The 27,995-nt window shown below is 33.6% G+C and overlaps 4 protein-coding genes across 5 annotated transcripts; 3 read left to right on the plus strand and 1 right to left on the minus strand.

The window, feature by feature from the left end:
- Positions 1-491: 491 nt before the first annotated feature.
- On the minus strand, positions 492-5,663 carry Bm3854 (Uncharacterized protein; the record flags this gene model as incomplete). The annotated part of the gene is made up of 8 exons (XM_001898079.2): positions 492-545; positions 965-1,010; positions 1,692-1,785; positions 2,156-2,226; positions 2,393-2,528; positions 3,438-3,597; positions 3,955-4,077; positions 4,875-5,663. 8 exons carry the CDS (start codon positions 5,661-5,663, stop codon positions 492-494), a joined length of 1,473 nt encoding a protein of 490 aa, XP_001898114.2.
- A 694-nt stretch (positions 5,664-6,357) lies between these two features.
- Bm400 (Uncharacterized protein) lies at positions 6,358-6,868 on the plus strand (the record flags this gene model as incomplete). 2 transcript variants are annotated; one of them, XM_001898081.2, is made up of 2 exons in its annotated part: positions 6,358-6,598; positions 6,831-6,868. In XM_001898081.2, 2 exons carry the CDS (start codon positions 6,358-6,360, stop codon positions 6,866-6,868), a joined length of 279 nt encoding a protein of 92 aa, XP_001898116.2. The 2 variants fall into 2 exon arrangements, with proteins under 2 accessions (XP_001898116.2, XP_042931225.1); XM_043075291.1 differs by having other exon boundaries at positions 6,442-6,598.
- A 2,580-nt stretch (positions 6,869-9,448) lies between these two features.
- Bma-ppk-3 (Uncharacterized protein) lies at positions 9,449-19,474 on the plus strand (the record flags this gene model as incomplete). Its single annotated transcript, XM_043075292.1, has 27 exons — positions 9,449-9,701; positions 10,021-10,162; positions 10,284-10,444; positions 10,835-10,993; positions 11,193-11,452; positions 11,722-11,960; positions 12,141-12,282; positions 12,525-12,674; positions 12,833-13,120; positions 13,346-13,570; positions 13,665-13,825; positions 13,992-14,165; positions 14,464-14,652; positions 14,770-14,964; positions 15,187-15,310; positions 15,687-15,767; positions 15,948-16,180; positions 16,275-16,359; positions 16,466-16,633; positions 16,858-16,990; positions 17,168-17,321; positions 17,523-17,601; positions 17,771-17,911; positions 18,085-18,210; positions 18,512-18,651; positions 18,733-18,886; positions 19,205-19,474. 27 exons carry the CDS (start codon positions 9,449-9,451, stop codon positions 19,472-19,474), a joined length of 4,626 nt encoding a protein of 1,541 aa, XP_042931226.1.
- A 1,084-nt stretch (positions 19,475-20,558) lies between these two features.
- Bm2057 (Uncharacterized protein) lies at positions 20,559-27,095 on the plus strand (the record flags this gene model as incomplete). The annotated part of the gene is made up of 20 exons (XM_001898084.2): positions 20,559-20,582; positions 20,752-20,881; positions 21,001-21,232; positions 21,383-21,563; positions 21,727-21,954; positions 22,100-22,276; positions 22,473-22,516; positions 23,226-23,330; positions 23,421-23,643; positions 23,840-23,953; positions 24,034-24,177; positions 24,564-24,674; positions 24,805-24,957; positions 25,123-25,308; positions 25,398-25,588; positions 25,761-25,845; positions 25,943-26,103; positions 26,426-26,540; positions 26,715-26,767; positions 27,041-27,095. The coding sequence occupies 20 exons, from the start codon at positions 20,559-20,561 to the stop codon at positions 27,093-27,095; spliced, it is 2,712 nt and encodes a 903-aa protein (XP_001898119.1).
- Positions 27,096-27,995: the final 900 nt, after the last annotated feature.

Here is a 27,995-nt window from a genome sequence, read left to right on the forward strand (position 1 = left end):
AGATACGAAAAGACGGAATGTAGAAACCAACCATTCTAATCAAAAATGGAAAAGTATGCAACAAAACTATCAATAACCAAAAAGTGGTGCACTCATAAAGGAAGATAAGTTGAACATAATACAACAATAACTAAGTAATTTCGATCAATGATGATTGAAGACTAATTCAGTTAAGTAAAATAGCACCGAATGCAAAAAATGAGAACAGTATTCTTCGACTTGCAACCAAATTTGTAGCTTCATTTTCCAGGTTTAACTGAAGAAAATAACACAGGGAAAATACATTGGACCACGAAAACTTTGTAGTTAGCAGCAACCAAATTTATTTTTTGATCAAAATTCTGAAAGTAATTAGGACAGATTTCTGTGTTAGTATAGCAACATCGTAAATGGAAATTCTTCCTTTCCACAAACATTCTGGGTTCAGAAATGTGATAACGTTAAAGGCTACATAGAAATTAGACATTATTACCAAACTTAATTCGCTAATATCAATCAGTTTGTACCTTCACCATTTCATCGTCTTTCTGTACTTCGATTCCGAACTTAAATAAAGGAAGGATAATGGTATTTCAACTGTACATCAAAGATGTAAAATTGGAAATAAGGAAGAAAACTATAAAGAAAAGCGAAAATTGATTGCCTGAACTGATTAACGCACTAAACAGTCAACTGCTAATAGCATCAACGGCCATTATAATGAATTAATTAGATCATTAGGGAGAATGATAACAAGCTTACAAAACAATACTTAAAACCACAATGTTTTTCACTTGATTAGCTGTCTCAATGCCCTACATACAACAATTTTTGATCTCAGCTCACACTGAGTGAGGTATAACGATTACATAGCATAGCTTAAAGACCATAGTGCGTGGTAACTAGAGATAAATAAAAAAGAGAAGCTAAATCAGCTATTAAAAATGCGAAATTTAGACATAGCAACAGGTGCAGTTGCTTGTACCTTCAAGAAATCGGGCAAATTCAGCGATTCCGAATTGCTCTCATGCCTGAAACATAACTCTTCTAAAACTTCTGAAATCGTGAAGAGGAGGTCGAAGTAATCTGAAAAAACTTTGAAAAAATGAGAAAACAAAAAAGTGTCAACAAAATAATGTTAAGGCATGAATAATGCTCAGATAGAAAAAAAGGAACAAAATGAATTTGTGATATACTAAGAAATTGCCATCCTAACATAGCTTCGAGCCAAACGAGATTATAAATAAGCTCCTTATAAACAATAAATGTTTATGATTTTAGAAATATCGAGCTATGTTATATAACAAGAAAGTAAGCAAAGGAAAATAGTGCAGAGGTTGTGGATAGGAAAAAGTAAGGTTCCTTTTTTTTGGTGGATTAAAGTCGTTAAATGAATAAAACTTTATATCCAGAAAAATTTTGCTGCAAAAGAACTCATTTCACGCAATTTCTACAGAAAAGAGTTGAAACTACTTAAAGAAGTTCACAGCGCAAGATTGGTAGTGTGCTAAAGGTAATTTACTAATTTATGTTTAGAGATGATTCACATTAATTGAAAGATAATTTACTATCACTTGTTGGAAGAATGATCACAATAATCTCTTTTTTCACATTTAAAAGACAACTTATAACGCCACCGCAAAAAGGGATTTTAAAATAGTCGAGATACAAAATACTATGAAGAACTGCAAAATTGTTTGAAGACAACTTACTGTATCATATCTTCGATATCGACAAGCATCGAGTCCTGTTGCATATACAGCGAATCTTTTTCAACTAGTAGCCTCATTAATTCCGCATTCTCTTCTGTAAACAAAGCATACACAGCGAATAATTATTAAATACAATTGCTTCAAATAAATTACTAGTGTTATTTTACTGAGACTGTGAAAATAAATACATTTGAGTTAATCGTTCAAGTCATGAAGTTTTACCGTCAAGAACAATTTTTCGAAGATATTTCATTCATTAACTCTGTTAAGCAAAGCCTTAAACAACATCTACAAGTCCTCTAAGCAACCCTTTCTTTTCATGGTCTACTATTTCCCTTAACTATAAAAATGGTAATCATCCTTCCTAATGGGCAACTTCACATCTCTTCAGGTCAATCCAAAAATTTGCACCACTTTTGTCACTTGCACTCCTTTTCATGACAGTAAATTAAAAAGAAAAATACCATTAATACGCTTGCTAATCTTTTCACTTAGTTCGATAAGCTGTCGACGTGTCATTTTCGATAACTGCAACCTGAAAGCTGGATTCATATGCTTTCAAGTAGATTTTATAAAATTAAGGTTTTAAAAAATGAGTTTTAAAAATAAGAGACGTTCTTGAAGTGTATTTTAAAATCATATGACTCGCAGAAAATTAAAAAATTTCATTTCTAGAAGACAAAACAAATTTATATAATAACCTGGAAGCCTTCGGCGGTATGGCTGTGGTAAATCGATTTGTGTTAATCTTCTCGATTTCCATCTGCATTCTCGCAGCCTGTTTTGCTTTCGTGAGCATCATTTTCGTCTCCTCTTCCAAGACTTGTCGTTTTTCTTCTGCATAATCAACAAAAAAAGTGCAATTGTACTTATCACGCCGCACAGGAATACACATGCTGAAGATAAGAGTGAAAGGGTTGTAAAACACACTCTATCTCCCGTCTTATTTTTCTATCTTATATCTGAAATAATGTGGTCTTAAAGGCAAAGGAACATCACAGATTGAAAAACCAATATTTAATCTTTTTCTCATATCCCCAAATAATGAGATAAGTTTTTCTCCATGAATACCTCATCAAAAAAAAAAAAAAAAAAAATCACACAAGAAAATAAGCTCTGTGTCTTTGTGGCAAATTTTCGATGCCTAGGATAACAGGCATCGAAAGATCGACGAAGACAGTAATTTTTTACCAAGAATTTAGCCCTGTAAGCTGAATTTGTACATGCTCATAGGAATTTGACTTCTTGGCACCCATGTAACACGACACTGAATGCTAGAGACGAACCTGAATTGCCACTCTGATTCTTGCTGCCGACCCACCTGGCCACTAGTCACTCTCACAAAGAGTTTAATGTTTTAAATTTGAAGTGCAGCAAACGATCAATGAGAACTTGAAACACTACATAAGACTTCAAAAATGACAAACCAACCAAACAGAAGTCTACAGGAAGGAAACGACAATGAACTAAAGCATTTATAGGAGAACAAACCAAATGTACGATGTTATTAATAAGCTAATAAGAAAAGCTCATTTATAAGTGTCAAAGATTTCATAAAAATAATAATGGAGTACATAAGGAGGAAATCTAACTTATTTTGATTGGAAAAAATGTGAAGCTTCAGGTACATAACTTCATATATTGAGACTTCATGCAAGATATCTTAAAAATGGAAAAGAAGTTTCTCTGATAAAAAGTTATGATGTAAATCGATTTAATAATTTGGAAACAATAATATATTCTTACTTATAGCTGATATAGCCTGACGTAACTGAGAAGCATTCAAATTGGAGCCATCGATTACCGAGTTTTGCAAATTCGGTGCAGATTTCGATTTTGGCATAGAAAAATCATCATCCGAACTTTCTTCCTCGTCTTCATCTTTCAGACCGTTAATATAGCAAACCTAATAGATACACGAAAATATGAAAAAATAAGATCTTCGCAAGTCAGTTATAAAGAATCTGAAAGGATCTGCTACGGAATAAATGATTAGAATAATATTGATATTACTTAATCATTTTCATTGTTGCTTTCATTGTTTCTGTAAGTGGTCTAAACGCTTGGTTCTTAGCCGACGGACAAGTTGCTTTAGGCCTTGCAAAAGATAAATTAATGCCGCAATTTTTTGCTAAAAGAAACAAATATGGTGCCCCCTTTTGTGGACATCATCTAAAACACATTTTTCAGAAAATCTGGGAAGAATAAACATCTTTTCATTTACCCAAAACCATATATTTCTTCTTGAAATTGTGAAAATTACTTGCAAATTCGTGGCTGTCTGCAAGCGAAATCCTAGATTTGACTTCGCTGGCCCCTTGTAAACATGTAAAGCCGGTGGTTCTGCTGTGTAATGGTCTACTTGAAGTGCTAAACGGCGACGTACCTGTAAAAAACCCATCACACTCATAAATTTTCAAATACGATGGAAAAAGACAAAGAATTGTATACTGATACATCATTAAACAGTGATGATAAAAGTTTCTGCAGTATCGTTTGTCGATTCTATTTATTTTTTTTTTTTAGTTAACCACTAATGGATTTAAAATCAGATCAACTGAATCTTGGAAATAATTTTTGCGGTGCAAAATTTTGTAACTCAATAAATAAAGCATAAAGGGAAGTGCCAAAAGTCAACTATTCTTGAAGACCTATAAATAAATTATCTTTACATTACAATATGTCACCGTGACTAAGAAACTCAATCACATAAAATTATAGCTAAAATTATGGAGAAAATAAAGAAAGAAAAAATATATATGCATCACAAATATATGCTACAATATTATATTAAGTCTTCTTGGATTTACAAGAATTATAAGAATTCAAAATCCATCAATAATTATTAAAAACGATCAGAATCAAAAATTTACAGAACAATACAAAAAGAAACCAGAACACAACAGTTTAAATTTAGCATTCAATCTATATCTTAATGGCGTTTGAAATTCCTAAATTTGACTCTCTTTTGCAAATATCATTATTGTTTTTATTTTAATCAGAAAGAGATGCATTAAAACAACAAAAGAGAAATCAAATATGAACTTCCAATAGCAATATTTATTTCATGTTCCATTTTATAATCTGTAAACAGTGCTCTCAAGAAAATGTTATCATGCAGAACATATCAATGACTAAGGAGAGTGATATTAAAAATAATTTAGAAAGGAAATTAAAATTAACCTGTTCACCAAGTAATTTCCGTTCCGTTATTAACCGTTCCTTTGCTGCGCAATTCAGTTTTTCTTCCAGCTTATTAAAATCCAGTTGTGGTAAGCATGTATCTAAATTATCCAACTCCTTGTCGATATATTCCCGTAAAGAAGCTTTATCATTTTTAATGAAATTTTTAAATTTCCATGCACCACATGCGCCGTGAAAGTGTCGTGATTCGGTCATTCTTGCCCCACCTCGATTTACAATGCTATTCCCAGTCGCCTCATCCCGAAAAATTTCTTGAGCATCATTTAATTCATTGAGATGATAGCTTGTTAATGTTAAGGGGTTTGTTTTTGTCGAAAAATTCATATTTTTCAATGAACTGGATTTTCCCAGCGAACTACATGGTTCTAAACTGTCTTTCGAGGTTTGGTCTGAACTGGTATATTCCGATGATTTTCGATCTTGATAATCGAGTGATATATTCGATGGATGCATTAAATTATGCAGACCGAGAAAACTTGATGCCAAGTTCTGTAGCGACAACTGTGAAGGATCTTCAGTAGCTGGTCTTGAAGTTGTACTGGACATTTCGAAGGAGTCCTCAGAACACGACGTAGATAAAGCTTGGTTGCCATCCAGAGTAAATGATTTGATGGATTCCAAGCTTGAACTATTGCTTTGCTGATCCAAGGAGCTTGAGCTTATACTTCCGATATGACGCGAGTTTACTAAACTATGTAATAGTGACTTGGAACATAGATTATGTTTCGATTCCGCATTGAGCACTACCTCACCAGAACGCTGCCACATTGTGTAGTGAATTTCGAATGGATAGAATGATGCTGGTAACAACGGCAACAATAAAATAAATAGCACAAAGAAATGGAAATAAATAAAAAGGTCTAGTTTGTCTATCACAAAGTAGAAAAACAAGTTGAACAGCAAAAATCTGTTAGTTATCACGCTCGATTTCAGAACTGCCGGGGGAAAACAGAAATGCTTTTTTCTTCTCAGTATCCTTCAGTTATCAATGAATAGGAAACGAACGGTTGTAGCCGTTATTTTATTAACAGGATTTACAGCAATAATCATTTGTAGGAAAATTATATATCACCAACTGCCATCCACCTGATCCATACCATCCATCAAAATTCTGACTTCACTATTAGACTGACAACAGAAACGTTCCCTATCCACAAATAATTAAACTCTCCACCTGCAAAAAGAATGCGAAATTAAAAAATGCATTTTAGCTTGATAACAACAGTACTGTTTTACACAATACAAATTTGAGTCAGCATTTACCTTCACAAACCAAAAAATAAATTAAACATATATCAGAACTAATAAAAGTTAACTCTTATACTGTTTGACATTACAAGAGTAGGATAATAGGATATATATACCAACCCTCACTAACTTTGCGAGTAATGGAATAAGATCTTGAATGTATTAATGATAGGAAATAACTTCCAGAAATATGGAGAAAATACTTCATTTTGTTATGTATTGCTGTCAGATTTACGGTCATTTTAGGTATTGCTTCAACCGAGCATATCAATGTCCTTCTACAAACTGTGATTTACCAATGATGGAACATTCCCGAAGAATGGTTCATAGGAATGTTTGCGTGGAAATAACAACGCAGAATTATGTACACTTAAGTGGTGACTTCAGCAGCGCAGTGGTGGATGAAAGAAATGCACAAGAGAAATACAAATATGACAAAAGCGATGTCATTCATGGTAAGATTTTAGCATTAATAGATAGATGTATAATAGCATAAAAAGCAAAAAAAAACATTAAGTATGGAATTTTATAAAAAGTGTTATTCTTGGTGAATTACATAAACTGTACTCTAGATAAGTCAGTGAACAGGGTAATGAGATTACGGAGATAAATGGATACAAAATCACATCTAAACTATATCTAATAATCAGCCAATCCACTGTTTGTACTATTCATAAATACTTTTAGTTGGAAGCAACTCCTTAACAATGAGCCATCATCAGTGACAACCGATCGATATATATCATTTAGCTGCATATTACACCACAATTGGTTATATTAGTTTCGATTTAACTGAAATTAATTGCTATTCAGAGTGAGTGAATGAATATTCTAATGCAAGTATCTTATGTAACAGGAAATCAATAATGTTTTCGTTGCAAAGGTGTTTATATATTACCGGAAATTTCCAATAAGGACTCATTATTGTAGATGAAATAAGATTCTCCTCCGACTTGGTATTGTCCCTTGAAAGACCAGTAAGAAAAGGAATCAAAAACAAAATTAAGGTGTTGACAAACAATGGAAAGAATGTGTCAAGAAGGATCCAAAAAAAAGAAGTCTATATAAGGGTTATCTCAAAGGTTGACTATCACGTTCTTTACCAATCTCTCATTTGTAAGAGAAGGATAAAAAATCAATTATCACATATAGTATAGTCATTGCAATGGCCAATCGAGTACGAATTAGAGCTGCTTGCTGTGATGATATATTATGATCACCATAACTAAAGAAAAGAATACTGAAGTATGACCTCTCTACATAAAATTTTACATCGCTAAAATCCGAATTTTCCTCTACATCTCATACCAAAAACTTAAATTCTTAAAAATGCTGTGAACAGATATAAAAATAGATATAAAAAAAAGCTTCGGCACTGTAGCTGATAATATCAACTGAGATATAACTCTAACATTTTATCCTGAAACTGAGTTATTGATAGAGTGACAAAAATTATTTCCAAATTTCGTGACACAGCACTCGATCAAATAAAGTTAGAAAAATTCAAGAGATTCCGATTACTCCTTCATTGGTTAAACCCAACATTATTCCCAGGACAAAGAGGAAGAGTAAGGGAACCAGGTTTCATCGGTTAGTAAGTGGAACCTTTGAGACACCTTATCTAATCAGCAACAGCAATTTTCATGTTAAAATACTATTCAGTCCATTATATTCGAAATCCTTAACAACGAAATTTATTGTGACAAATAAGCAAAATAATGATTCACTATGCTATCGTCAACTTGAAAGGTAAACGCGGAGAAACCAAATCAATAGCGAAATCACAGCAACTACTTACTATGATTTGAGATGTGTAGTGAAATATCGTGGAGAATAATCGATGAAATGGGATTATCGAATTTGGAAAGGGTCAAAATGAATGTAGTTAGGAAAAATGAATGTTCTCAGATTTCAAAAACTGCACAGTCACACTTTCTGTGGTCATAAATTTAATTAACATATTTGCAGTAGAAAACAAATCTGTCCTAATTAGGCATAAAGGACATATGATGATGTGAATATTTAAGTGAATGTGATATAAACTGGAATTCTAGCCTCAAGTTTCGTGTTCAAATGCTTATTTAGTCCACTGAATTCAAGTCTCAATCTAAAATATTATGTATATTACTGCTTGATAAAAAACAAGTGTGGCGGTATCGTGAGAAAAAACATGGACAAAACAAAATCTAAAAACTCGTTCTCGAGGTTACTGTTCAACATGCTTTTTAAAATAAATTCAGACAAGTGTTATTTCTATACACACTCACTGTCGACTGATAGTTGTTTTTCAAGACAGCTTTTAGATGCTGCAAATAATTGTGAGTATCAAGAAATTTATAAATTTAGAATAATACCATCGCTGGTAGATGAAATAGAGGACTTAAAAAAGGCAACAAATGAATAAAGCTGATTCAAATCAACTTTTGTTATTGTCATTACTTTGTTTAGTAGTACAATATAAGTGAAATATACATACCAGTTGCAATTAATATAATGGAGTGCTAAAATAAAATCAAATGAACTTCAATTCGTAGCTTCGAAATTAAAAATAAGAGGAAAAAATAAAAATTTATTGGAGCACTTATTAACAGTTCATTTTCATGAACTCAACTGAGTCTATCGAATTTTACACAGAAAAGAAGACATTTCCGGGCTAAAAGATTGACGTGAACACCATGCATCGTCTGTGACTTTTCAACATGCAAAAGCGAACCACCACGTCAAAGTGAATGGTTCTAAATCTTCGAAATCCTAAAGTAACTCTTCTCCCGGAGTAATCCAGTCATAAATTTCCAAGCCACATTCGCTGATTTTTCTGCATTTTTCGTACTCACTAGTAACTCTCAGAAAACAAGCATATAGTGGTAAGATACTGTGTGGTTGCATTAGCGGGAAAAGCTTCGCCCTATGTCATTGTTAGGACTGTAAGGCTTCAAAAGCTTTCCGAAGTGCTCTATAGACCAAACAACGAACCGAAATCCTCAACCTTACCGAATGACACAAACCTATCGAGTCTCCTTTTGACGCGGTATCCTAACGAAGTACGTTAAATTCAGTTCTGATAATAATTTTCTCTTTTTTATTAAATTGGTGCTTTACTGTTGTGAAATTCAGAACTTGAACTGGAGTTGATTCAAATCCTTACTATACTTTAAGGCGATTAATTTGTTCTTTCATTTTCCGGTAAAAGCAGAGAGAGTACACCTATGCACATCTGCTTACCCTCATCACATGATAAATTACCACTGATACATCATTTCTCATTCTTAATGAAATTCCATTCAGCACGATCTCGAGGTAGTTTAATGCGGGAACAGTTTCAAGGTATGGAACCAACTGATGATAATACCGCATGCATCACCTATTTCGCACGGCATCCTGAAGAATTGATTGATGAATCAGTGGCATCAACTTCTGCTGGTATTTTCGGCAATCTTTTCAGTCGAATTTTCAAGCCATCTAAAGACATCAACATAGCAAATAATGTCAGAGATACAACCACCATGTCGATGTCATCGCGGCATGACGATGTAGGAGAAGTGTCAGACATTTCTATGGGTAAAGCTTTTACTTTTACATGTATAGCTGTGTCTAAATTCTTTTTGCTTATTTTATTAACAGTAGTTTACAATCCTTAACTTTTTTCCCTCTTTCTTTCTTTTCTGTTTTCCTTCAGGCGGATTATTTGCTTGACCGTTAATGCAGAAATTCTTGAGTGATTTATTTGGTCAACTTTTTTCTTCTAGCAATAAAAGCAAAAGTTATTTCATTTTCGCTTTTCGGATTTCATTCGGATATATTAAAATTACGATATATTGTAGGGGATTTTAATAGATGTTTAATGTGTTAGAAATTTTTTACATTTAAGGATTTTTAGAAAATGAGATTGGCGATACTGGTGAAAATTCAAAGGAAAAAGATGAAAATGGCAGTGATATTTTGGAGCAGAGGAAAAAATCCTATATTCGTTTTGCTTCCATTTTCAAAGGGCGAAATCCTGGTCTTCTCGATTACGAAAGGTTAAGTTTATTAAAGTATCACTATGTTTTTAGTAGTAATTTTCCGAAATAACATTTCGTAGTTTGCCCAGTTTCCGTTATGGTATGTATTCTTGTCTGATATTCGTGGACTCACTTATAGGAGTAATTTTCGACGTTACTGGATGCCAGATTCAAGTGGACGGGAATGTTACGAATGTCAGGAACGTTTTACCGCTTTCAGAAGACGACATCATTGTCGTTTATGTGGGCAAATATTTTGTTCGAAATGTTGCGGTATCCAGGTCTCTGGATCATTATTAGGTTTGCTTGAATTATTTTTATTTCGATTATTTTAAATCTATCTGATTGAATATTGAAGACTGCGCAGAAATTTTGCTAGTTTCATTTTACTTACTTTCACTTAGTTGTACATCCTGTTAATGAAGGCGTGCATATGTTAAAGAAGACATATGGTTAACCCGCCCTCGAACTTTTTAATGTCGAACTAGTTAAACTGTCCAATCAATTTGCTTGGGTTTCAATTTGCAGTAATTTTAATTATATTTCTCTGATTTCAGTGACATATGATCTGTTATTTCTCTTAGTTATGAGCCAAGTTTTATGGAAGATAGAAGTGAGTGCTTCGTAGGATTATCAGGCAACTAATTTTAGAAAGAATCATGAATTTCATAAGTAATCTATTTTTTGCAGGTTATACGGGTGATTTAAGGTTGTGTACTTACTGTGCTGATATTGTAATTTCGAATTTGCCACAGACAGAAACAAAATTAGAGGACGGGCCTAATTCATCTGCTTGTGACCAAAAACTAAACTATGAAACAGACTTCTCAGTGTCAACGATTTTTGCAGGTTGAGATGTTTGTAGTTTGGAGAAGATTTGATAATGAAATTTAATGAAAATTTTTAAGCTATGTAGAATGGGGTTTCTTGAATTCTTTTGTTAAACCAGCACTCTGGTAGTAGATTTAATTTTAAATTTTCAGAATTCTTTGAAAATGAAGCCGTTATATGATTTTGGAATGAAATATTAATGCATTTCACTTTGTAGGTCCCATATCTTGGTCACTGAATTCACCTATTATTGCTGATGAGAATAATGAAAGTGGGACATCATTTCAATGTACAGTTCCAAGAAAATCATCAGTGAAACTTGATTCCCCTACGCAGCTTTCGGTAACGGAATTAGCCATGTATAATTCAAATGTTCAGTATTCGCCTACTCATGATGTTGGCGATGATCTTGAACCGGAATGGGTGAAAAATATTGAAATGACTGATAATGTGAAGCCGTTGGATTCTTCAAACTCGGTTTGCTATTTGAGAAAATTAAAATGGAGAAAAAAAACAACGATATAAAAATTAAATCGTTTCTGATTTGTAAAAATATTCTGAGAGTGGATAATATTTTAAAAAACTAATAGCGTTGCAGTGATTTTGTGCTGTCCATTTTATGGTGAACGTCTTTACCGAGTTATAGGTGGTTTTTTAAATATTGTTAATGTCCTTTTATTTTTGTTTTTTTAAAATTTATTTTGGAAAGCATTATACTTAATCGAACTTATTACAGTTTCTTTCAGAAACTAGAATCTATGGATTACTCACACTCAACGTCACAAAAAGATGACATGAACATTGAAAATAAGTTAAACTTTCATGTTGCTGAAATGGATAATGAACAAATTGTTAAAAAAGCTTCACCATCGAGAGCAGGAAATGATGATCTTCGTTTCAATGAAACAATTGAAAGATGCTTTGAAATCCAGTCCGAAAAACTGATTTTACAGCTTTTCAGTCGTGAAGGATTGGATCCGAAAGAGTTAGCTTATTACAATTTCTTACTGTAGCATACATCTCACTGGCATATCACTTAAATCTCATCTAAGGGGGCAATTGATCGAATCTATTTTGTTCATAACTTATGAAATGGGACATTCTAGCCTGCCGAAATTTTCATGAAACTCATTTAATGAGGAAAGATCATAAAATAAACTCCTAGATGGTGGGAGATCATATGGTCTGTAAGTCATGTTGTATCGTCAATGGTTAAAGTTGATATGGAGGGACGAAAAAATGTTAATGTTATGAAACATGCTCATATCAAAAATCTTCATGTTGCGGTTGATAAGCCCTCCGCAAAGGTTAGTTTGTGATATCCATTTTATAACTGTACAATCGATAGCATCAGTATTTGTGTGTGCCCTGACAAATAGCATAAAGAAGAATATTTTCGGGGCTGAACGAGAGTAACTGCTTGTAAACGCATTACAACATTCATTGTACATAGGTGTTCAAAATTATGTATGTGAAAGTCGGCGAAATTGAGAGTATTTTCAAGTGTATTGATTCTCTCGGGCAACATCTCAATCTATATTTGTTCCAGGTAATAGAGGGAACAGTATGTAGCAAAAGCGTTCGTCATGAATCGATGCCAAATGAGATTCGTAATGCATCAGTTTTGACTTTAGAAGGGAGCATCGAGTATGAACGAGTTAGCGACAAGCTTTCTTCAATTGAACCAATAATTTCACAGGTGAAATTTTGAAAACTCAAGATTTCCGGGAATTTAAACCGTTGTGTACGAACATTGTATACAAAAATGCGGTTTGAATTTCACTGCTTCGAAATGCATTTGACATCTTCCTTGGATCTTTTTCTTGTAATTGAAGACTTATGAATTAATCATTTCAGGAGAGTGAATATTTACGAAATCAGGTGGAGCGAATGCTTTCACATCGACCGTCAGTGGTTTTGGTTGAACGTAATGTAGCTGGCTTAGCTGTACAGATGTTATTACGTGCTGGAGTCACACTTGTTTCTAACATTAAACCGCGTGTTCTGCAAAGAATAGCACGAAGTACCGGCGCCGACGTAATGCCTTCACTTGATGCACAAATCTTGAACCAGAAGATTGGGTTTTGTCCATTTTTTCGGCAGGAGAAGGTTCGGTTGATGAATGGGAAATACAAATGTTTGTTGGTAAGAATCACTTTTATTTAGAATTATTGTTCGTAAAACTTGGAGATATTTTTGAGGAAGAAATTTTATGAATTTTTATCACTTATTTAAAAGTGGAAGAAGGATGCAGAGATAATGAGCAGTAAAATTTAAAAATTGTGCTTTCTAAATTTTTCTGTTCAAGTTTCTACACTATATATATATATATATACATAAGTTGAAAATGAATGATAACTTGCTTTTCAGGTGTTTGAGGAATGCCCTCCAGAATTAGGATGCTCTGTGTTATTGCGAAGTAACTCAAAAAGAGATTTGAGAGCAGCTAAACGGATCTTACATTATGGAATTTTAATGTTGTATTCCAATCATCTCGAAGTAAAATTGTTGTCCACCTGTGGCACAACTTTGACAAATCGATCTGCGGATTGTGATATTTGCTCCATTAATGCTGCTGAATTGGATACAAACAAAGTTATTTTTCCGATATTTTCCCTTAGTTACATAGTATATAAAATCTTAATGCTTTCAGTTTTCTTTGTTCATAGTTTAATACTGAAAATTTCAGGGTAACTTTTGCAAGCGTTTAAAGAAGTCCACTCTCTCACCCTCCCCATTGATCGATTTTGGAATCCCTTTTCTAGAAACATCGAAAGGTCGGCGATGCTCTCTAAGAAAGTTTTTTAACCGTTTCATTAGCAGTTTAGCAACTGAAAATAATGGCACCAGGTAAATTTTTGTAAACTGGAATAAATTTCTACTTCTGTTCCCAAAATGATAAAACGGAACTTTATTATATCATGTTGATAAAGTTATATATTCTGTATCATATTTTCTCGCTAAATTTCCTTTTTGAGCATTTTTGAAGAAAGTCTCAATATGAAATAGTGTTTAGGGACTGTTCAGATTATAAAGCAGAAGAAAATTATTCATTGAAACGATATGTTCATTCTTTTGTGAAAAATATCACCCTAACGGAAGTGGACGAAGATGCCATCTCCTCTTTCCGAGCTTTTTCTGGTTGGATGTTTCGATGTAGCGTTCATAAACAGAATCGGGATCGATTACGGTTGATTTATATGTTATTGAAAATTTTGCTTTTTTTTTTGTTTCAAAGTTTCTTGATGAAACAAAACTGCTGATCATAGGTTTACTTATTTGGAATTATATTAATTCTTTGGGTAACAATGCATTTATGTATCATCAGCAATTTAATTCCAGAAAGTGTTAAGTCATATCAACTTTACTTAGGTTTCGATATTTAAATTATTATTTGTATGGCATGGCCATTGTTTACAGGGAACATAATCTCATTAAAAGAGGGATAAGTGTAGGAAATCAGCAAATTAATGTATTGGTTATTGCAGGAAAGAAACAGTTTCTAATAAAGAAATTGAAGATGTGTTGGATCCATTTGCTCATCAGCATATATCAGTTCTTTTCGGATCATTTTGTCCAAAATCGCCGAATGCACCTCTGTTTTGCATTCGACCTTGGGTTGTGAATATGGATTATTATGGTGTTAATGATATGTCTTTGGGTGACTTCTTGAGGAAGTTTGTCATGCTTCCCGCTTAAATTTCGTATTATTAATGATAGGAAATAACTTCCAGAAATATGGAGAAAATACTTCATTTTGTTATGTATTGCTGTCAGATTTACGGTCATTTTAGGTATTGCTTCAACCGAGCATATCAATGTCCTTCTACAAACTGTGATTTACCAATGATGGAACATTCCCGAAGAATGGTTCATAGGAATGTTTGCGTGGAAATAACAACGCAGAATTATGTACACTTAAGTGGTGACTTCAGCAGCGCAGTGGCTGAGCAAAATGACACCTTGCTTACCTGGCATTATTGTCCAAAGTATACAACATTTTATTTTACAATTCGAAAGAAAAAATTAATGGCAGGTTTTTTTAAGCCAGCTAATTTAAAAATTATATTTGTTCTAGGAAAACTTTATTTACATTCTAGGATTTACTTTTTCCTTATACCATGTTAGTTGAAATTTTGTAGCTTACTTTTATAGACTTGTGGCACATTGGCTAATATGTTTATCGATATTTTAAATATTGTTTTACTCAGATGCAAATCATCGTCCGCGGTACTCCCACTACCAGAAAGTGTATGTCGGTTGAGTTTTGCTCGTTATCTGAATTATTTGGCAAATGGTGCTTATGCAACATGTAACATTAATTCACTTTTACAGGTACGTCAGATATTTTTATCATTCATAATGTTGTTTGTGATAGGGAAATTGAGCCACTAGAAAGGCCAGAAAGAAATTAGATGACATGTCTATCTGTAAGCATCATAGTTGTTTTTATAATTTCACTTCTGCTTTTTGTTGGTATGCAGTTGTCCTCTCTGGAAGTATAACAACAAGTTCTATACTTATGCGACATGCAAAATCAAGCCACTGTAGCAGTCGACATTTGTCCTTTTAAAAAACAGTAACGAGTAAAGCAATGATTTAGGAAATTAGATTTACTGAAATTAGTTACAATGAAAATATAGGAAAAACGATGTCAGTGAAGATTTTAAAGATTCATAACTGCTTTTTTCTGAAAATAATTTTTGTTTAGAAATGTGATCATTGTTGTTTTCATCAACATGAACGCAATGTCGCTCTCAACAATTTGGTGACGACTTTCAAAGTCTTATTGGTTCCATTTTTTTTGTCTTTTAAACCGTGTATAAGAAATGTATTTAAAGTAAACAGTAAAGTTATTGTTTGACATTATGATAATTCAGGAACAATCAGAGACGCAGGATTGACGCATCTAAAATTTCAAACTTTCATTAGGCAGTAATTATTGATATACCGAATCAATTTCATCTTGTAGGTGCGTCCATTCCATGTGACTTTCAGTCCATTGGTTTGTACTGTTGAACCGATAATGTTTACTCGAAAATTTGTTGCTGAATCGAAAAATGAAATAGAGAAAGCAGCAGCAGCCATCTTCAAAATTATGTCGGAACAGATCGAAAATTTGTTAAAATATAATGGGAATAGCTTGTATTCAACATGTCATACACAGGCAGCAAAAATTTTAGGAGACGCGCGCTCTGCCTTCAAGTCAGTCCTTGGTGAAATTATTTGAAAGTATCCAATGCTTCTCGTTATCATTTTTCGCTAATTTTAATGCTTCCATATATTTGTAGTTTTTTAGCTCTGCAATAAAGTGTTTTGATCCAAGTGGTGCGCTTACTGGTGAACCAATAGCAATTCGGTCAAATGATGCTGTTTATACTCAGGTCTTCCATGAAAATTATTTGTATCTATTGATAAAGTTGTAGAAATTTACGTAATAGGTCACGGTAGTGAAATATAAACTATATATATTGTTTTTATGTATTCTAGGCCACTGATACAATCTGTCGTTGCCGGTATATTGTACAGCATGCAATAAACTTATGGAATGAACAGTGTCAGTATTTTTGTCAACAGATTCGAGCTATTAAAAAGTATAGTGGCAGTGGTATTCTGCCAGTAAATTTTGGATTTGCATCAATTGTAGAGGACAATATGGTTAGATATTACATCTTTTGGGTTATCAGTTGAGTTAAATGAAATTATTTATTCTTCTTTGTGTCACAAATGGAATAAATAAGTTCTTGAAAAAAAAAAAAGAAAAAATGAAATAAAACCTTAGCCACTTATTTAACATATATTTACATTGTAAAAGTTGGAACTGATCGCTCTTAATTATTCTTATATGTTGATCTGCAGTATTATTCACTTTAATTATTCAGGAAGGAAACAAAATAAATAATGAACAAACTCTCTTGGCGAATCATATGCAAATTAATGCGCCAGATTTTGAACTCATCCCATTGGAGAGTCCATTCCTCGCCGAGTGTCATTTCGGTTTACCTCTTCCATCAGGTTTGTTTATGCTTTTGGAAATTGATTGCATGATTGCATATTTTATATTTCTATGAGTTTTTATGGCTTTTAGAAGAATACTGTTCAATATTTAGAAGTTTTAACACACAGTAAGAAGTTAAATGCAGCTTAGTAGTGCTTCCTTTATGACATGTAATGCTATATATTCTTTTTCAGTTGGTTTAGCAGCAGTCGTAGTGCGCGATATGATCGATCGTAAGGGTGCTGCACATCCGGATATTGGTTCCATCATAGCTTATGCTTTATCTTCGGTTGAATATAATACAAAACGAAGAAAACAGCGTGATTCTGCTTATAATGTCTTTGTTGAGTGAGTTATTTTAAATTTTTAAAATATTTTTGACATTTTCAAGTACTGTTTTTTTCAAGAAGAGTTTGGTGTTCACAACTTAATTTTGAAAAGTTTTATGTTGAGTGAGGAGTATGGTGTTGTCAGAACGGTTTCATTATTTTCAACGATTTTTTATTTTTCATCATGAAAAAAGAATTTTGTTTAACAGATCAGTTTTAGAGTGGAATCAGTTGCAGTAGCAAATTATGAACATATTGAAGTTGATTTTGCTGATGATAAGGCGCAATATTACGTAAAGGTAAGGTTATATTGGACTTGCATATTGAAATCTTTGAGTTACTATTTTAAACTTATACTTTTGACCTTAAGCTCATATTCTTGTTGAGATTTTTTGCTATTACCCAATGTCGAGTGCATTATAGTGCAGATGATTTGTAACAAATTATAGCTCCATATTCATATTTCAGATTTATTATGCTGAAAGATTCCATATGTTGCGGAAGTTGTTATTCGTTGAAGGTGAAGACTGCTTTATTAGGTCGTTAAATTCATCTCGTAGTTGGAGCCCGCAAGGTGGCAAATCTGGAGCTTCATTTTATCGCACACAGGCGAGTTCATCATTATTTGAACAACTTTTATGCTGAGAAAATAAGGATTGTATAAAAAACTACGAGAATGTTTGAAAAAAAAAAAAAAAAATAGATTACTGCATTCAATGAATAATTTATGCTGTAGAAGAAGTTAGAGTAAACGAATCTCATAATCTCTGCATTGTTTACAGGATGACCGATTTGTTTTCAAACAAATGTCTCGGTTCGAAATCCAGTCATTTGTGAAATTTGGTCCTAACTACTTTAGCTATGTTTCTACTGCCATGACGGATAATAAATTGACAACACTTTGCAAGGTACTTCTTTGTTCGTATAGCTAATAAAAATGGCAAAAATGAAACACTTCAAGCAAAATCAAACGGCCGATAAAGTAATCGAAGAAAAAAAACTAATTTCAAACTAAAAACATAGCTTCGGTTTTAATGAAATGTGAGAAAACAGAGCTACCACAACCACACAAAGTTTGTGGGAAATTGTGTAGTGCCGGCGGTAATCAGTTGAATAATATATTTGGATATTAATCAAGAAATCGCGAGTTGCAACGGAGCGCAAGAAATAGATACTCTATCTCCTGCTAACATTTGGAAATAATTTTAGGTTTATGGTGTATACAGAATTTGTTACAAGAACAAAAGCAGTGGTCAACAGTTGAAAGTTGATGTTTTGGTTATGGAATATCTCTTTTACCGCCGAAATGTGAAACAAGTGTGGGATCTGAAAGGCTCGCAAAGAAATAGGTCTGCATATCTTGAAAGTATTATTTGCAGAAATTCAGTGTTTCATTTCATTAATTCATTTATTAAAAACGACTTTTATAGGATGGCGTCGGAAGGAAAAAGGACGGCAGATCTGGTTTTATTGGATGAAAATTTAGTAAAAGATCTTTGGAATAATCAGCTTTATGTGCATCCTCATTCGAAGGCAGCGTTAAGTATGGCTATAAGTAATGATAGCCATTTTCTTTCTGCCCAGGTTTTTTTTTTTCTATCATATTTTAAAGTTGATTAATTAATTAATGACTGCTGAGTAACAAGCTGAGCATAACTACTGAGTATAATTTAGAATGCCATGAGAAAATCATTCTTATATGATTATCGTCGCTGCTAAAACACGTGTTCAAAATCCAGTGTTTCATATGTGGAAACGTATTTACTTTTCTGTGTAGTTAATGGAATATTTAATGCTAACAGTGGGGGAGGGAAAGAACCTACCACCAATAATTTCATCGTACTCCATTCTATTTCAGAGTTCCACTATAAGTAGCCTAAATCGCTAAAGGTGTTCTTTCAGCATGTAATGGATTACAGTTTGCTTGTTGGAGTAGACGAAACGAACAGTGAATTAATTCTTGGTATTGTGGATTACATGCGCACCTATACGCTTGATAAGAAATTGGAAAGTTGGGTAAAAATCGTAGCAATACCTGGTGCACACTTACCTACCGTCATTTCTCCAGAAATGTACTGCACACGATTTTTTGATGCTATTGACACATATTTTCCGATTGCACCAGATCAGTGGACTGGACTTGGTTCCGCCTTGTCCTCTTCTGACTATTAAAAAAAAGCCAAATTTAATTCAGAAGTAAGGTTAGCTAAAGAAATAGAAGGAATTCCATGACGATAGACGTATTCTACAGGAATAAGTCCAATCCATTTTTCATACAGAGAAGGATCAACATTCATTCGTAGCAGATATATGTCTTTCTGTTCAGTTCCGAGGATTTTTTAACCTTGTTTATGAACATTTCACGGGTCACCGTGCATGGGGAACAATGAATGATGTAACTTGCGCAAGCCGCTTATTCTTGAATACTGCTAAAGAATGTATTTCAGTACTTCATTTGTTCTATGAGTCTCCTTTTGATCTATTTGTTTGCAAATATGTGCCAGCTAAATTATTGCTGAGGTGTTGTTCTTTTTGGATGCCACACAGCAGAAATAATCATTTTGAAGTAGACGTTATTTCACTGGCAAATGATTGTTGTCTTCCATGAGACAAGTTATTTTTGTTCAGATAAAATTGAAATGGAAATCTTTAAGTTGTAATTATTCTAACAAATACTCATGTTTGTCCAGAATTTTTCGAGATTTTTCATATATTCAGTGATTTTCTGAAGTGAGGAGTGTTTATACATCGCTTCGTAACTGATAGATAGGTAAAAATTTTCAAACGCAGATAAATGCGAAGTCTGCATTATTTTATATTGTTTTAATGCAAAAAAAAAAGGGAGCGCCCTGTTCATAAGCATTTATTATACTGTAAATATTCCAGTGAAGTTCTGTTTCTCATTCAATACACAAAACAGTTTGTAAAAGGATGGGTGGTGTGACTTATCACCCAATTCCTGACTTTTGTTGTAGATAATCCCATAAATGAGTACATAAATCGTAGGTGCAACAATTCACTCACCATCTCTACCTGACCAGCCTATTCCCGTTACGTCGTCCTCGAAGCATAGGATGCATAATTTGCATGTCTATATTTTACGCTGCTTTGCGATAAAGCGTGAAAATTAGTGTTCGCTCGGTTGTCCTGTAGGCCGTCATTTACTTTGTGGGGGTTTTTGTTGACGGTTTGTAATATTCAGTGGTAGTATATATTAAAGGGCAGTTAGCGGTCATACTGTTCTATTTATCAAGGAATGGATCGTTATCGAAGGAGAAGAGTGAGTCCATTGATTGTTTCAAAGTAAGGCACGACAAGTGATACAATTAACTTAGCACTTAATCCATAGTTTATGTGGTACACAATGTTTAACTGAAACAGTTTGGGTGGTTGCAAGCCAGTGTTGGGATTAGACGTTGCTCAATATTTCAATCTCGCTTAATCTTTAGAAAGAAGAGGAGGAAGCGGAATTATCAAAAGCTTATGAACAGTTTCGTGAAGCGTTCGAAGATGGCACATCGATCGCCAGTAAATCGTTTGTACGCGCTGCTGTAGTCAATGCAAATAAAGTTATGGAAGGTAAATAAGCAAAGTTTCTTTTTTTTTTTTTTCTGATGTAAATTGTTGCGAGTTGAAAAATGCTTTTTGTTGCATCTAGTTGAAACGTTCGAAACTGGAGTCAAGTTGTACTTTTACAGACATAAGTTCGAAACCATCTATCTACAGTCCAAAAATTGAACTTGCGAAAAAAACTTCCGTCATACCAAATTCATTTGAACAAGCAAAAAAAATCGCAGAAGAAAAAGCGAAACGTATGATGGAAGAAGCTCGAAAAGCAAATTTAACAACAACTCGGCCGCCTCGACCTGGAAAAGCGCAGCAGAAAAGCAGAACAAGTAATTTGGAAGCCTTTAAAGAGGAATTAAAGAGGTATATGCTCCCTTTTATTCTTTGAAAATAAAAGTTTGTATCATAAGGTTTTTTTCGCTAAGGATTCTGTTTAAAAGAATATTTAAAATTCAGAAAAATGTTGCCCAGGTCAATATCACAGATTCTTTGGTTGAAATTTCTTTTTAATAGTATGCAAGAAGAGCGGGAGCAACGAAGACATTTACGATCGCAAATGGAACAGATGGGCATGGAAAAGGAAGCACTGGATCGTATCGCACCACTTATTGATAATCCGTATTTACATGGAACTGGGGAATATGATAATGACCCAAATACAACTAATATTTATCTTTCTAATTTGTCGTTGGAGGTAGGAAATTTTTTTCAAATACTTTTGCTCAAAGTTATTCTTGTGTCTTGTGAAAATGTAGAAAGCGTCAAATAATTATATTATCTTTTCATTTTTCCATAAATTATTTTGGGAATGTGATATTCTGTTCCTGGCAGTACCCAATTGTTAAATTTTATTATAGATAAAAATTGAAGATTTATACAATACTTTTGGCACTTTTGGACCGTTGGCATCCGCAAAAATTTTATATCCTCGTGAAGAAGATCGCAAACGAGAACATTTGTGCGGCTTTATAGCTTTCATGATTCGTAAGGATACTGATCGTGCTATTCAGGGAATGCAGGGTAAATATATCAGAGGATCCGAAGTGCGGATGTCTCTTGCTAAACCAGTCAGCATACCACCGCAGGTTTATAGTTCATTTGATCAATGAGATGATTGACGCATCTCTAATCTAACTATATTGAAAAAATCATGTTTTATTTATTAGGGGCACCGTTACTTTTTCTTAATTTCGCATGAATTTGCTTGGGCCGATTTATACGAAATTCTAGCCGATTTATGTGCCCCCGGCTTTGTTGGAATTTGCTATGCCGGATCCTCCTACTGGTTTGCCGTTTAATGCTAAACCAAGGAAATGTGATTTGGATGCATTATTAAAGAAATGTCCATTGCCGCGTCTTGGTACTTCGCTTCCTGAATCTGGTCATGGTTTGGAGGAGTATCGAAAGGTATGATAACTTTCGTTCTTGTAACCGAATTTTGGTAATCAAGTACCTTTAAATTCCTATCGTCTTATATTTCAAAGCTATAATTTGAACGGTTTAAGTCAGTGACACACATTTAAACACATCTAAATTCCATACTTAGTAAAACGTAGAAAGCACTTAATGACATCAAATCATTAAAACATTTTCTGTTCTGTAGATGCTCAGGAACGCCGTCGTGCGGGTAGTGGTCCCTACAGAAAGGTACTACTTGATTATATTCTCATTGTTCTTGCATTCTTCTATTCAAGCTCTTTGGTTCGTCCATTTTGTCGATATGATTTCACATGGAAAGCAGTGAATCACACATACTTGGAGCTGTTTCTTAGCATCTCCAAACGAGTTTTTGCAGATTTTTTAAAACAATAACTTTCTTTTTTGTATATGGGCTGAAGGGTGAGAGGGGGGAGGGAAGTTTCTGTTATCGTGACTGGGATGTGAAAGGAGTGTTGAGTTTATGATGGGATGTATGATTCAAAAAATAATAATTCCTGATTATTGCTAAAATTTTTATGGTTTAAATGGTACATGAAATGGATAAATAGTAATATTTCTTATGAATACTGATGTGATGATTAATTTCGTAATGCAGTTAACTTATTAAACTATTGCATTGCCATGTGTTCACGTACTAAATGTATCTGCATTTTTTTTTCTGGAGGCACAGAATTTTGTTGAGTGAGTCACCACCTATTTTAGAGTGACAAAGTTCGACTTCAAGCGCTTTTGTTTTTCCCAGTAACTTAATAGGGCTATACATGCTGCACATCCTTGCACTAGTTTGCTTCTCATGTTTTCAGCAGATACATAATGCGATTAATTAAAAAAAATCGGTGTTTACCCTAATACAAAGACCATCTGAAAATGGCCCCATCCTTGCAATTTTGTTCGGAATGCTGTTGTTTGTTTTCAGAAGTTTGTTAGTGTTAATTCATCGGACCATTGAGTTTTTGGTGCGTGAAGGACCGCTATTCGAAGCAATGTTGATGGGTCGAGAACGACATAACCCCGTATACCGGTATGTTTTCTAGAGCAGCAGGAAGTATTGTATGGCTTTTATTTTTCGAGAAGGCATTTTCAAAATTTGAATAATTGCGTGGCTTTCAAGGTTTCTTTTCGATAATCACCATCCAGCACACGTTTATTATCGATGGAAATTGTATTCCATACTACAAGGTGAGACACCACAAACTTGGCGCTTGCAGAAGTTCCGAATGTTTGATGAAGGTAGCTGGTGGCAGCCACCACCTCACAATATTTTAACTGGTGGAATGCCCGAGTGCTTATATCATACTGCTTTTGATGGTGGTTTGCCAGCGGAAAGGCCTATAGTAAGGTTTTTTCATTCGAAACTTTGCAAAATTTTCTTCTTGATAGAGTCAAATTAACTAGAATTCTATTACGTAATTTCTTCAGTTGTCAAAATTGTTTAAGTATTCAGAAATCAAGAACTTGCTCACAATAATTCTTTCTGTGATAATTTTTGCTTTTATTTGTTTATTAATTTATTTATTATCCTATCCATAGGCTAAGTCACGAAAAAGGAAGTACAGCAGTAGTGAAGACGAAGAAGAAGACAGAAAAGAAATTAAAACGAAATGGAGAGGAGTACTGAGCACTGCTGAACGAGATGAGCTTGAGGTTTTATTGATTTTGCTTGTCTTTGTTGGATTTCATTTATTTCGTAAATATAGTGAAAAAAATGTCCAATGAATTCCAAGGATATACTCCGAGGACTTCTTCCTGAGAAATCTTCCGTGGCAGATGCAATGGTTTGGTGTGTGGAGCATGCTACATGTGCCAAAGAGATCTCTCAGTGCTTACACGAATCGTTAACTATTGATGAAACACCCCTGCATAAAAAGGTTCATTTTATATCTCATCTACTTTTTGTAAAAAGAAATCAATTTCAGATAATCTACATCAAAGATTCTCATTCATTTTGTCTGTCATTCTTTAGATTTATACAGTGTTTGAATTTTAACAATATTTTGAATTAGCTCGCAGATTTTCTGCGATTATGTAGTAAATATGTTGCGGAAAGATTTGTCTTTTGAGCTTTTGTTTAACCATAGTGGATCAGGCTTAGATCTTATGAATATTTTAGTAAATTAATTTGCATCTCGTTATTTCGTAAAATCTTTTAAGAATTTTCATAATTCTGACGATAAAGGTTTTTAATTAGTTCTCAGGAAATAACAATTGAAATAATACGCACGCAACATTGCTTTTTTTTAGATGCTTTTTTTAGATCGCTAGATTATATTTAGTTTCGGATATACTGGCAAACTGTGCTGCCCGGGTTCGAGATGTGTTTTATTATAGGCAATATATTGGCGACTTGATGCCCGAGATTTTCAGAGTACTTGCTATATTTTATTTTCGATGTATAGTATGAAACAAAAGTGTTCATATGGATTTAATGCTATTTTTTATTTTGCATTTGAAGATTTAGTAACCTTTTACAGGAAACCGATCCCACTTCTTTTTAGGAACTCAATAAAACTTACGAAAAAATTGCGGCACGCTTGAAAGCAGAACAGTTCAAGCAGCGAGTGATGTTATGCTTTCGCACTTGGGAAGATAATTCAATTTATCCGACTGATTTTCTTATTCAGTTACAGAATGTTTTCTTGGGCCTTGCGGTAGCTTCATATTTTGTCATTAAGAATCTACTTTTTTATTTGCATATAGCAGCATAGATGTTTTCGCATTGCACTTATAATGTCATCAAATTTGATATGTGAAATTTTGTAGTATTTTTTTTGAGTTATAGATTTAATGTTTTATTCTATGATTATATTGTTTAGAAAGAAGATGAGGTATCAGAGGATGATATTGATGGTGCTCCTATTGAGGAAGGGCCAGATGAAACACTTATAAAGAAGGAACCAATTTTTGAAGAGGAGGATATCGATGGGGTACCAATTGAAGAAGATACCGTAGAAATACAGCCAAAGAAGGCAGCAACATTTAAGCGAAGCCAGTGGGATGTTGTGAGTCTCACATCATAATTTCAGTGTTCCGCACATCTATCAAGACTGTTGTTTTGTTAAGGATTTTTTTTTGAACACAGATTTTTTAGGTAGACCCGTCAGTTGTTGCAAGCCAAGCTGTAACTACTAGCAAGTGGGACTTATTGGAAAATGGCAAGGATGATGAGACAGTAGTGGGCAAAATTGATCAGGAGGATGATATTGACGGTGCTCCAATTGATGATGATAAGAATGGAAGTGAAGATGGTGAATGTCCGGATGAAGATGATGATGACAACAAGTTTGTTTTTTGAAGTTTCATATAAGCTGAGATCAACACTTTTTTTTTTTTTTCTTACTCTAACAATAAAAATAACTTCCTCTTTTTGTATGCAGCTAATATAACACATTTTCCGCCTTCTGCACATCATGTCTAAAGAAAGAATTTTTCTTTTTTTTTTTTTTTAACCCAGGACTACTTCAACTTTTCAACAGTCACTGAGTTCATCTGCTGCCCGCCTAGATGAAGAAAGGCGAAAGATTCTACGTGAAATTGAGGTATGTTTTATAAAAAGGTGCAATTAAGCTTAATTAGATCTTTCTCTAAATCGATTTACATTTCTCTTTCTCTATTAAAACAAAGTGTTCTTTACAGGTAAAAGTAGTCAAATATCAGGATGAATTGGAGTCTCAGCGATGTGAAGATATTTCTACTCAGGTGGAGAAATATCGTGCTTCGCTGCTGAAACAGATGGAAGAAAAGCTGGATGTATTAACTGAACAAAAGGATAAGAAAAAGAAAAAAAGAACCAAAAGGTAATCATTGATTGATTGATTCTATTCACTTTTTTTGAATATATTTTATCGTAATGTGTGATTTTGAAAATTCTTTTCTGGTTACATTTGCGATCTGGCGGCTTGTTTCTTTAGTCAATATTTTTCGGGTGTTTATTTCTGCTATAGGTTTTTTCTGTATATGTGCACAAAGAAAAAATAGTATAGAAAATTTTCATTTCGAAATGAATTTACAATCAACCGTTTGTCTTATGAGAAACTACCTGCTGTGTTCAAAGCAGATTTCTTTCCTTTTTTTATAACTAAAAAGGAAAAAAAAAAAGAAACGTTGGTTTAATTTGAGGTCCAGAAGTAGAAAACGGGAAGACAGGAAAGATGACAGAAGTATTCGAGAAAGAGAACGTGAAAGAAGCAAAGGTGAGATCGATAGAAGTGAACGGACACGAGAGAGAGATCGGGTACTGATATTCTTTAATTTTTATTTTTTCATCTTTCAATTTTCAAATATTCCGCTTTTAAAAGCGTTCATATTTATTGTTTGCAGCACTACCGTTCCATTTTTTTTGCATAAATTTCTGGTAATCTGGAGCGGTTTATAAGAGCTTGGTTAACTAGAATTTTTTTTTTTATAGGAGAGAGGTCGTGACAGAGGGCGTGAACGCGACAGGTCAAGGTCGAGGTCAAAGTAAGTCGAAATTAATAGAAGGCGAAATTGTTTAACCAAGAAAAATAATAAAATGCAAAATTTCTTTACAATAAAATGCCGCAAAGGCCGCAATAGAAGCTGTATTAGGAACGGGGAGATGAAGTATGTGGAATAGATTTTTTAAGGGCTTTTGTAACCATGAAACGACATGGACACACAATTGAATTTGAAGGCAAAGAATCTTCACTTTCACCAGTCTTCACCACTGATTTCTGCTATGTCTGTTTTAAATACATTACCATCTTACTGCAGGGAAAGGCGAATGTTAAGACGAGGAGAACGCAGTCCAGAGAGAAGGAAGCGTTAATTGTTCGTATTTTTTATTTTTATGTTTGTGTATTTGCTTTCTTTGGATTTTAACTAAGCTCTTTTGATTTTTTTCATCAACCGTACTTACAAAAAAATGAAAAGCATTCTTTCAAGTTTATGCAGAAGAAAATCATAATTATTTTGGTAGTTTTCTTTTTTTTTCTTCTGGATAAGTTAAGAATGAACTTGATCTTTATCATCAAAGATGTAGAGAGGAAGCTGGTGTCATCTCTTTGACAGGAGAGATAAAATGCTTCAAGCCGCATGTTCGTAGCAAGTCATTTATTTCCGTAATAACCTCAAGGAAGATTATTTCATTCTTAAAAACTGTATTTTTACTCTCCTGTGATTATTTGTATCTCCCATACTCGCTACTTCTGTTACTGTTGTTAGTAGCCTAAATGCAGTTTTTTTTTTTTTTTTTGCTTATATACAGTTTCTTCTTATTTTCCAAATATATTGTTACAACGTTAATTTCCGGTCCGAACTGCTGTTTTCTTTAAATGATTACTTATGTGGAGAAAAATTAAAATGACTTAGTAAATTGAAGATCGAATATTGAATTAGACATTCGTTACATTTGTAGTACAAATTTTGAAATAAATCTCGCAAATAATTACTTAGACAGTGCTGTAATGATATCTTATGGTTGTCGAAAATATTCTCTTTGGTGCTTAGGCAAGAAGCAGCAAAGATGAAGTGTTGACGGGGCATGTGTTCTGATAGTCTAGCTTCTGTGGCAAAGTGATTATTTTTCTTAAACTTTTAACGTCGAAATATATACATTTTAAGAGACCGTTGCTAGGTTTCGGAGGTGTGTTGTTTTGTCATTAAAACAGGAGGTAATTGATTTTTGGGACTGCTTAGATGATAAGGTTATTGGTATTTTTCTTACAAG

Source organism: Brugia malayi, assembly GCF_000002995.4.
Source record: "Brugia malayi strain FR3 genome assembly, contig: Bm_v4_ChrX_scaffold_001, whole genome shotgun sequence".
Classification (NCBI taxonomy): Eukaryota; Metazoa; Nematoda; class Chromadorea; order Rhabditida; family Onchocercidae; genus Brugia; species Brugia malayi.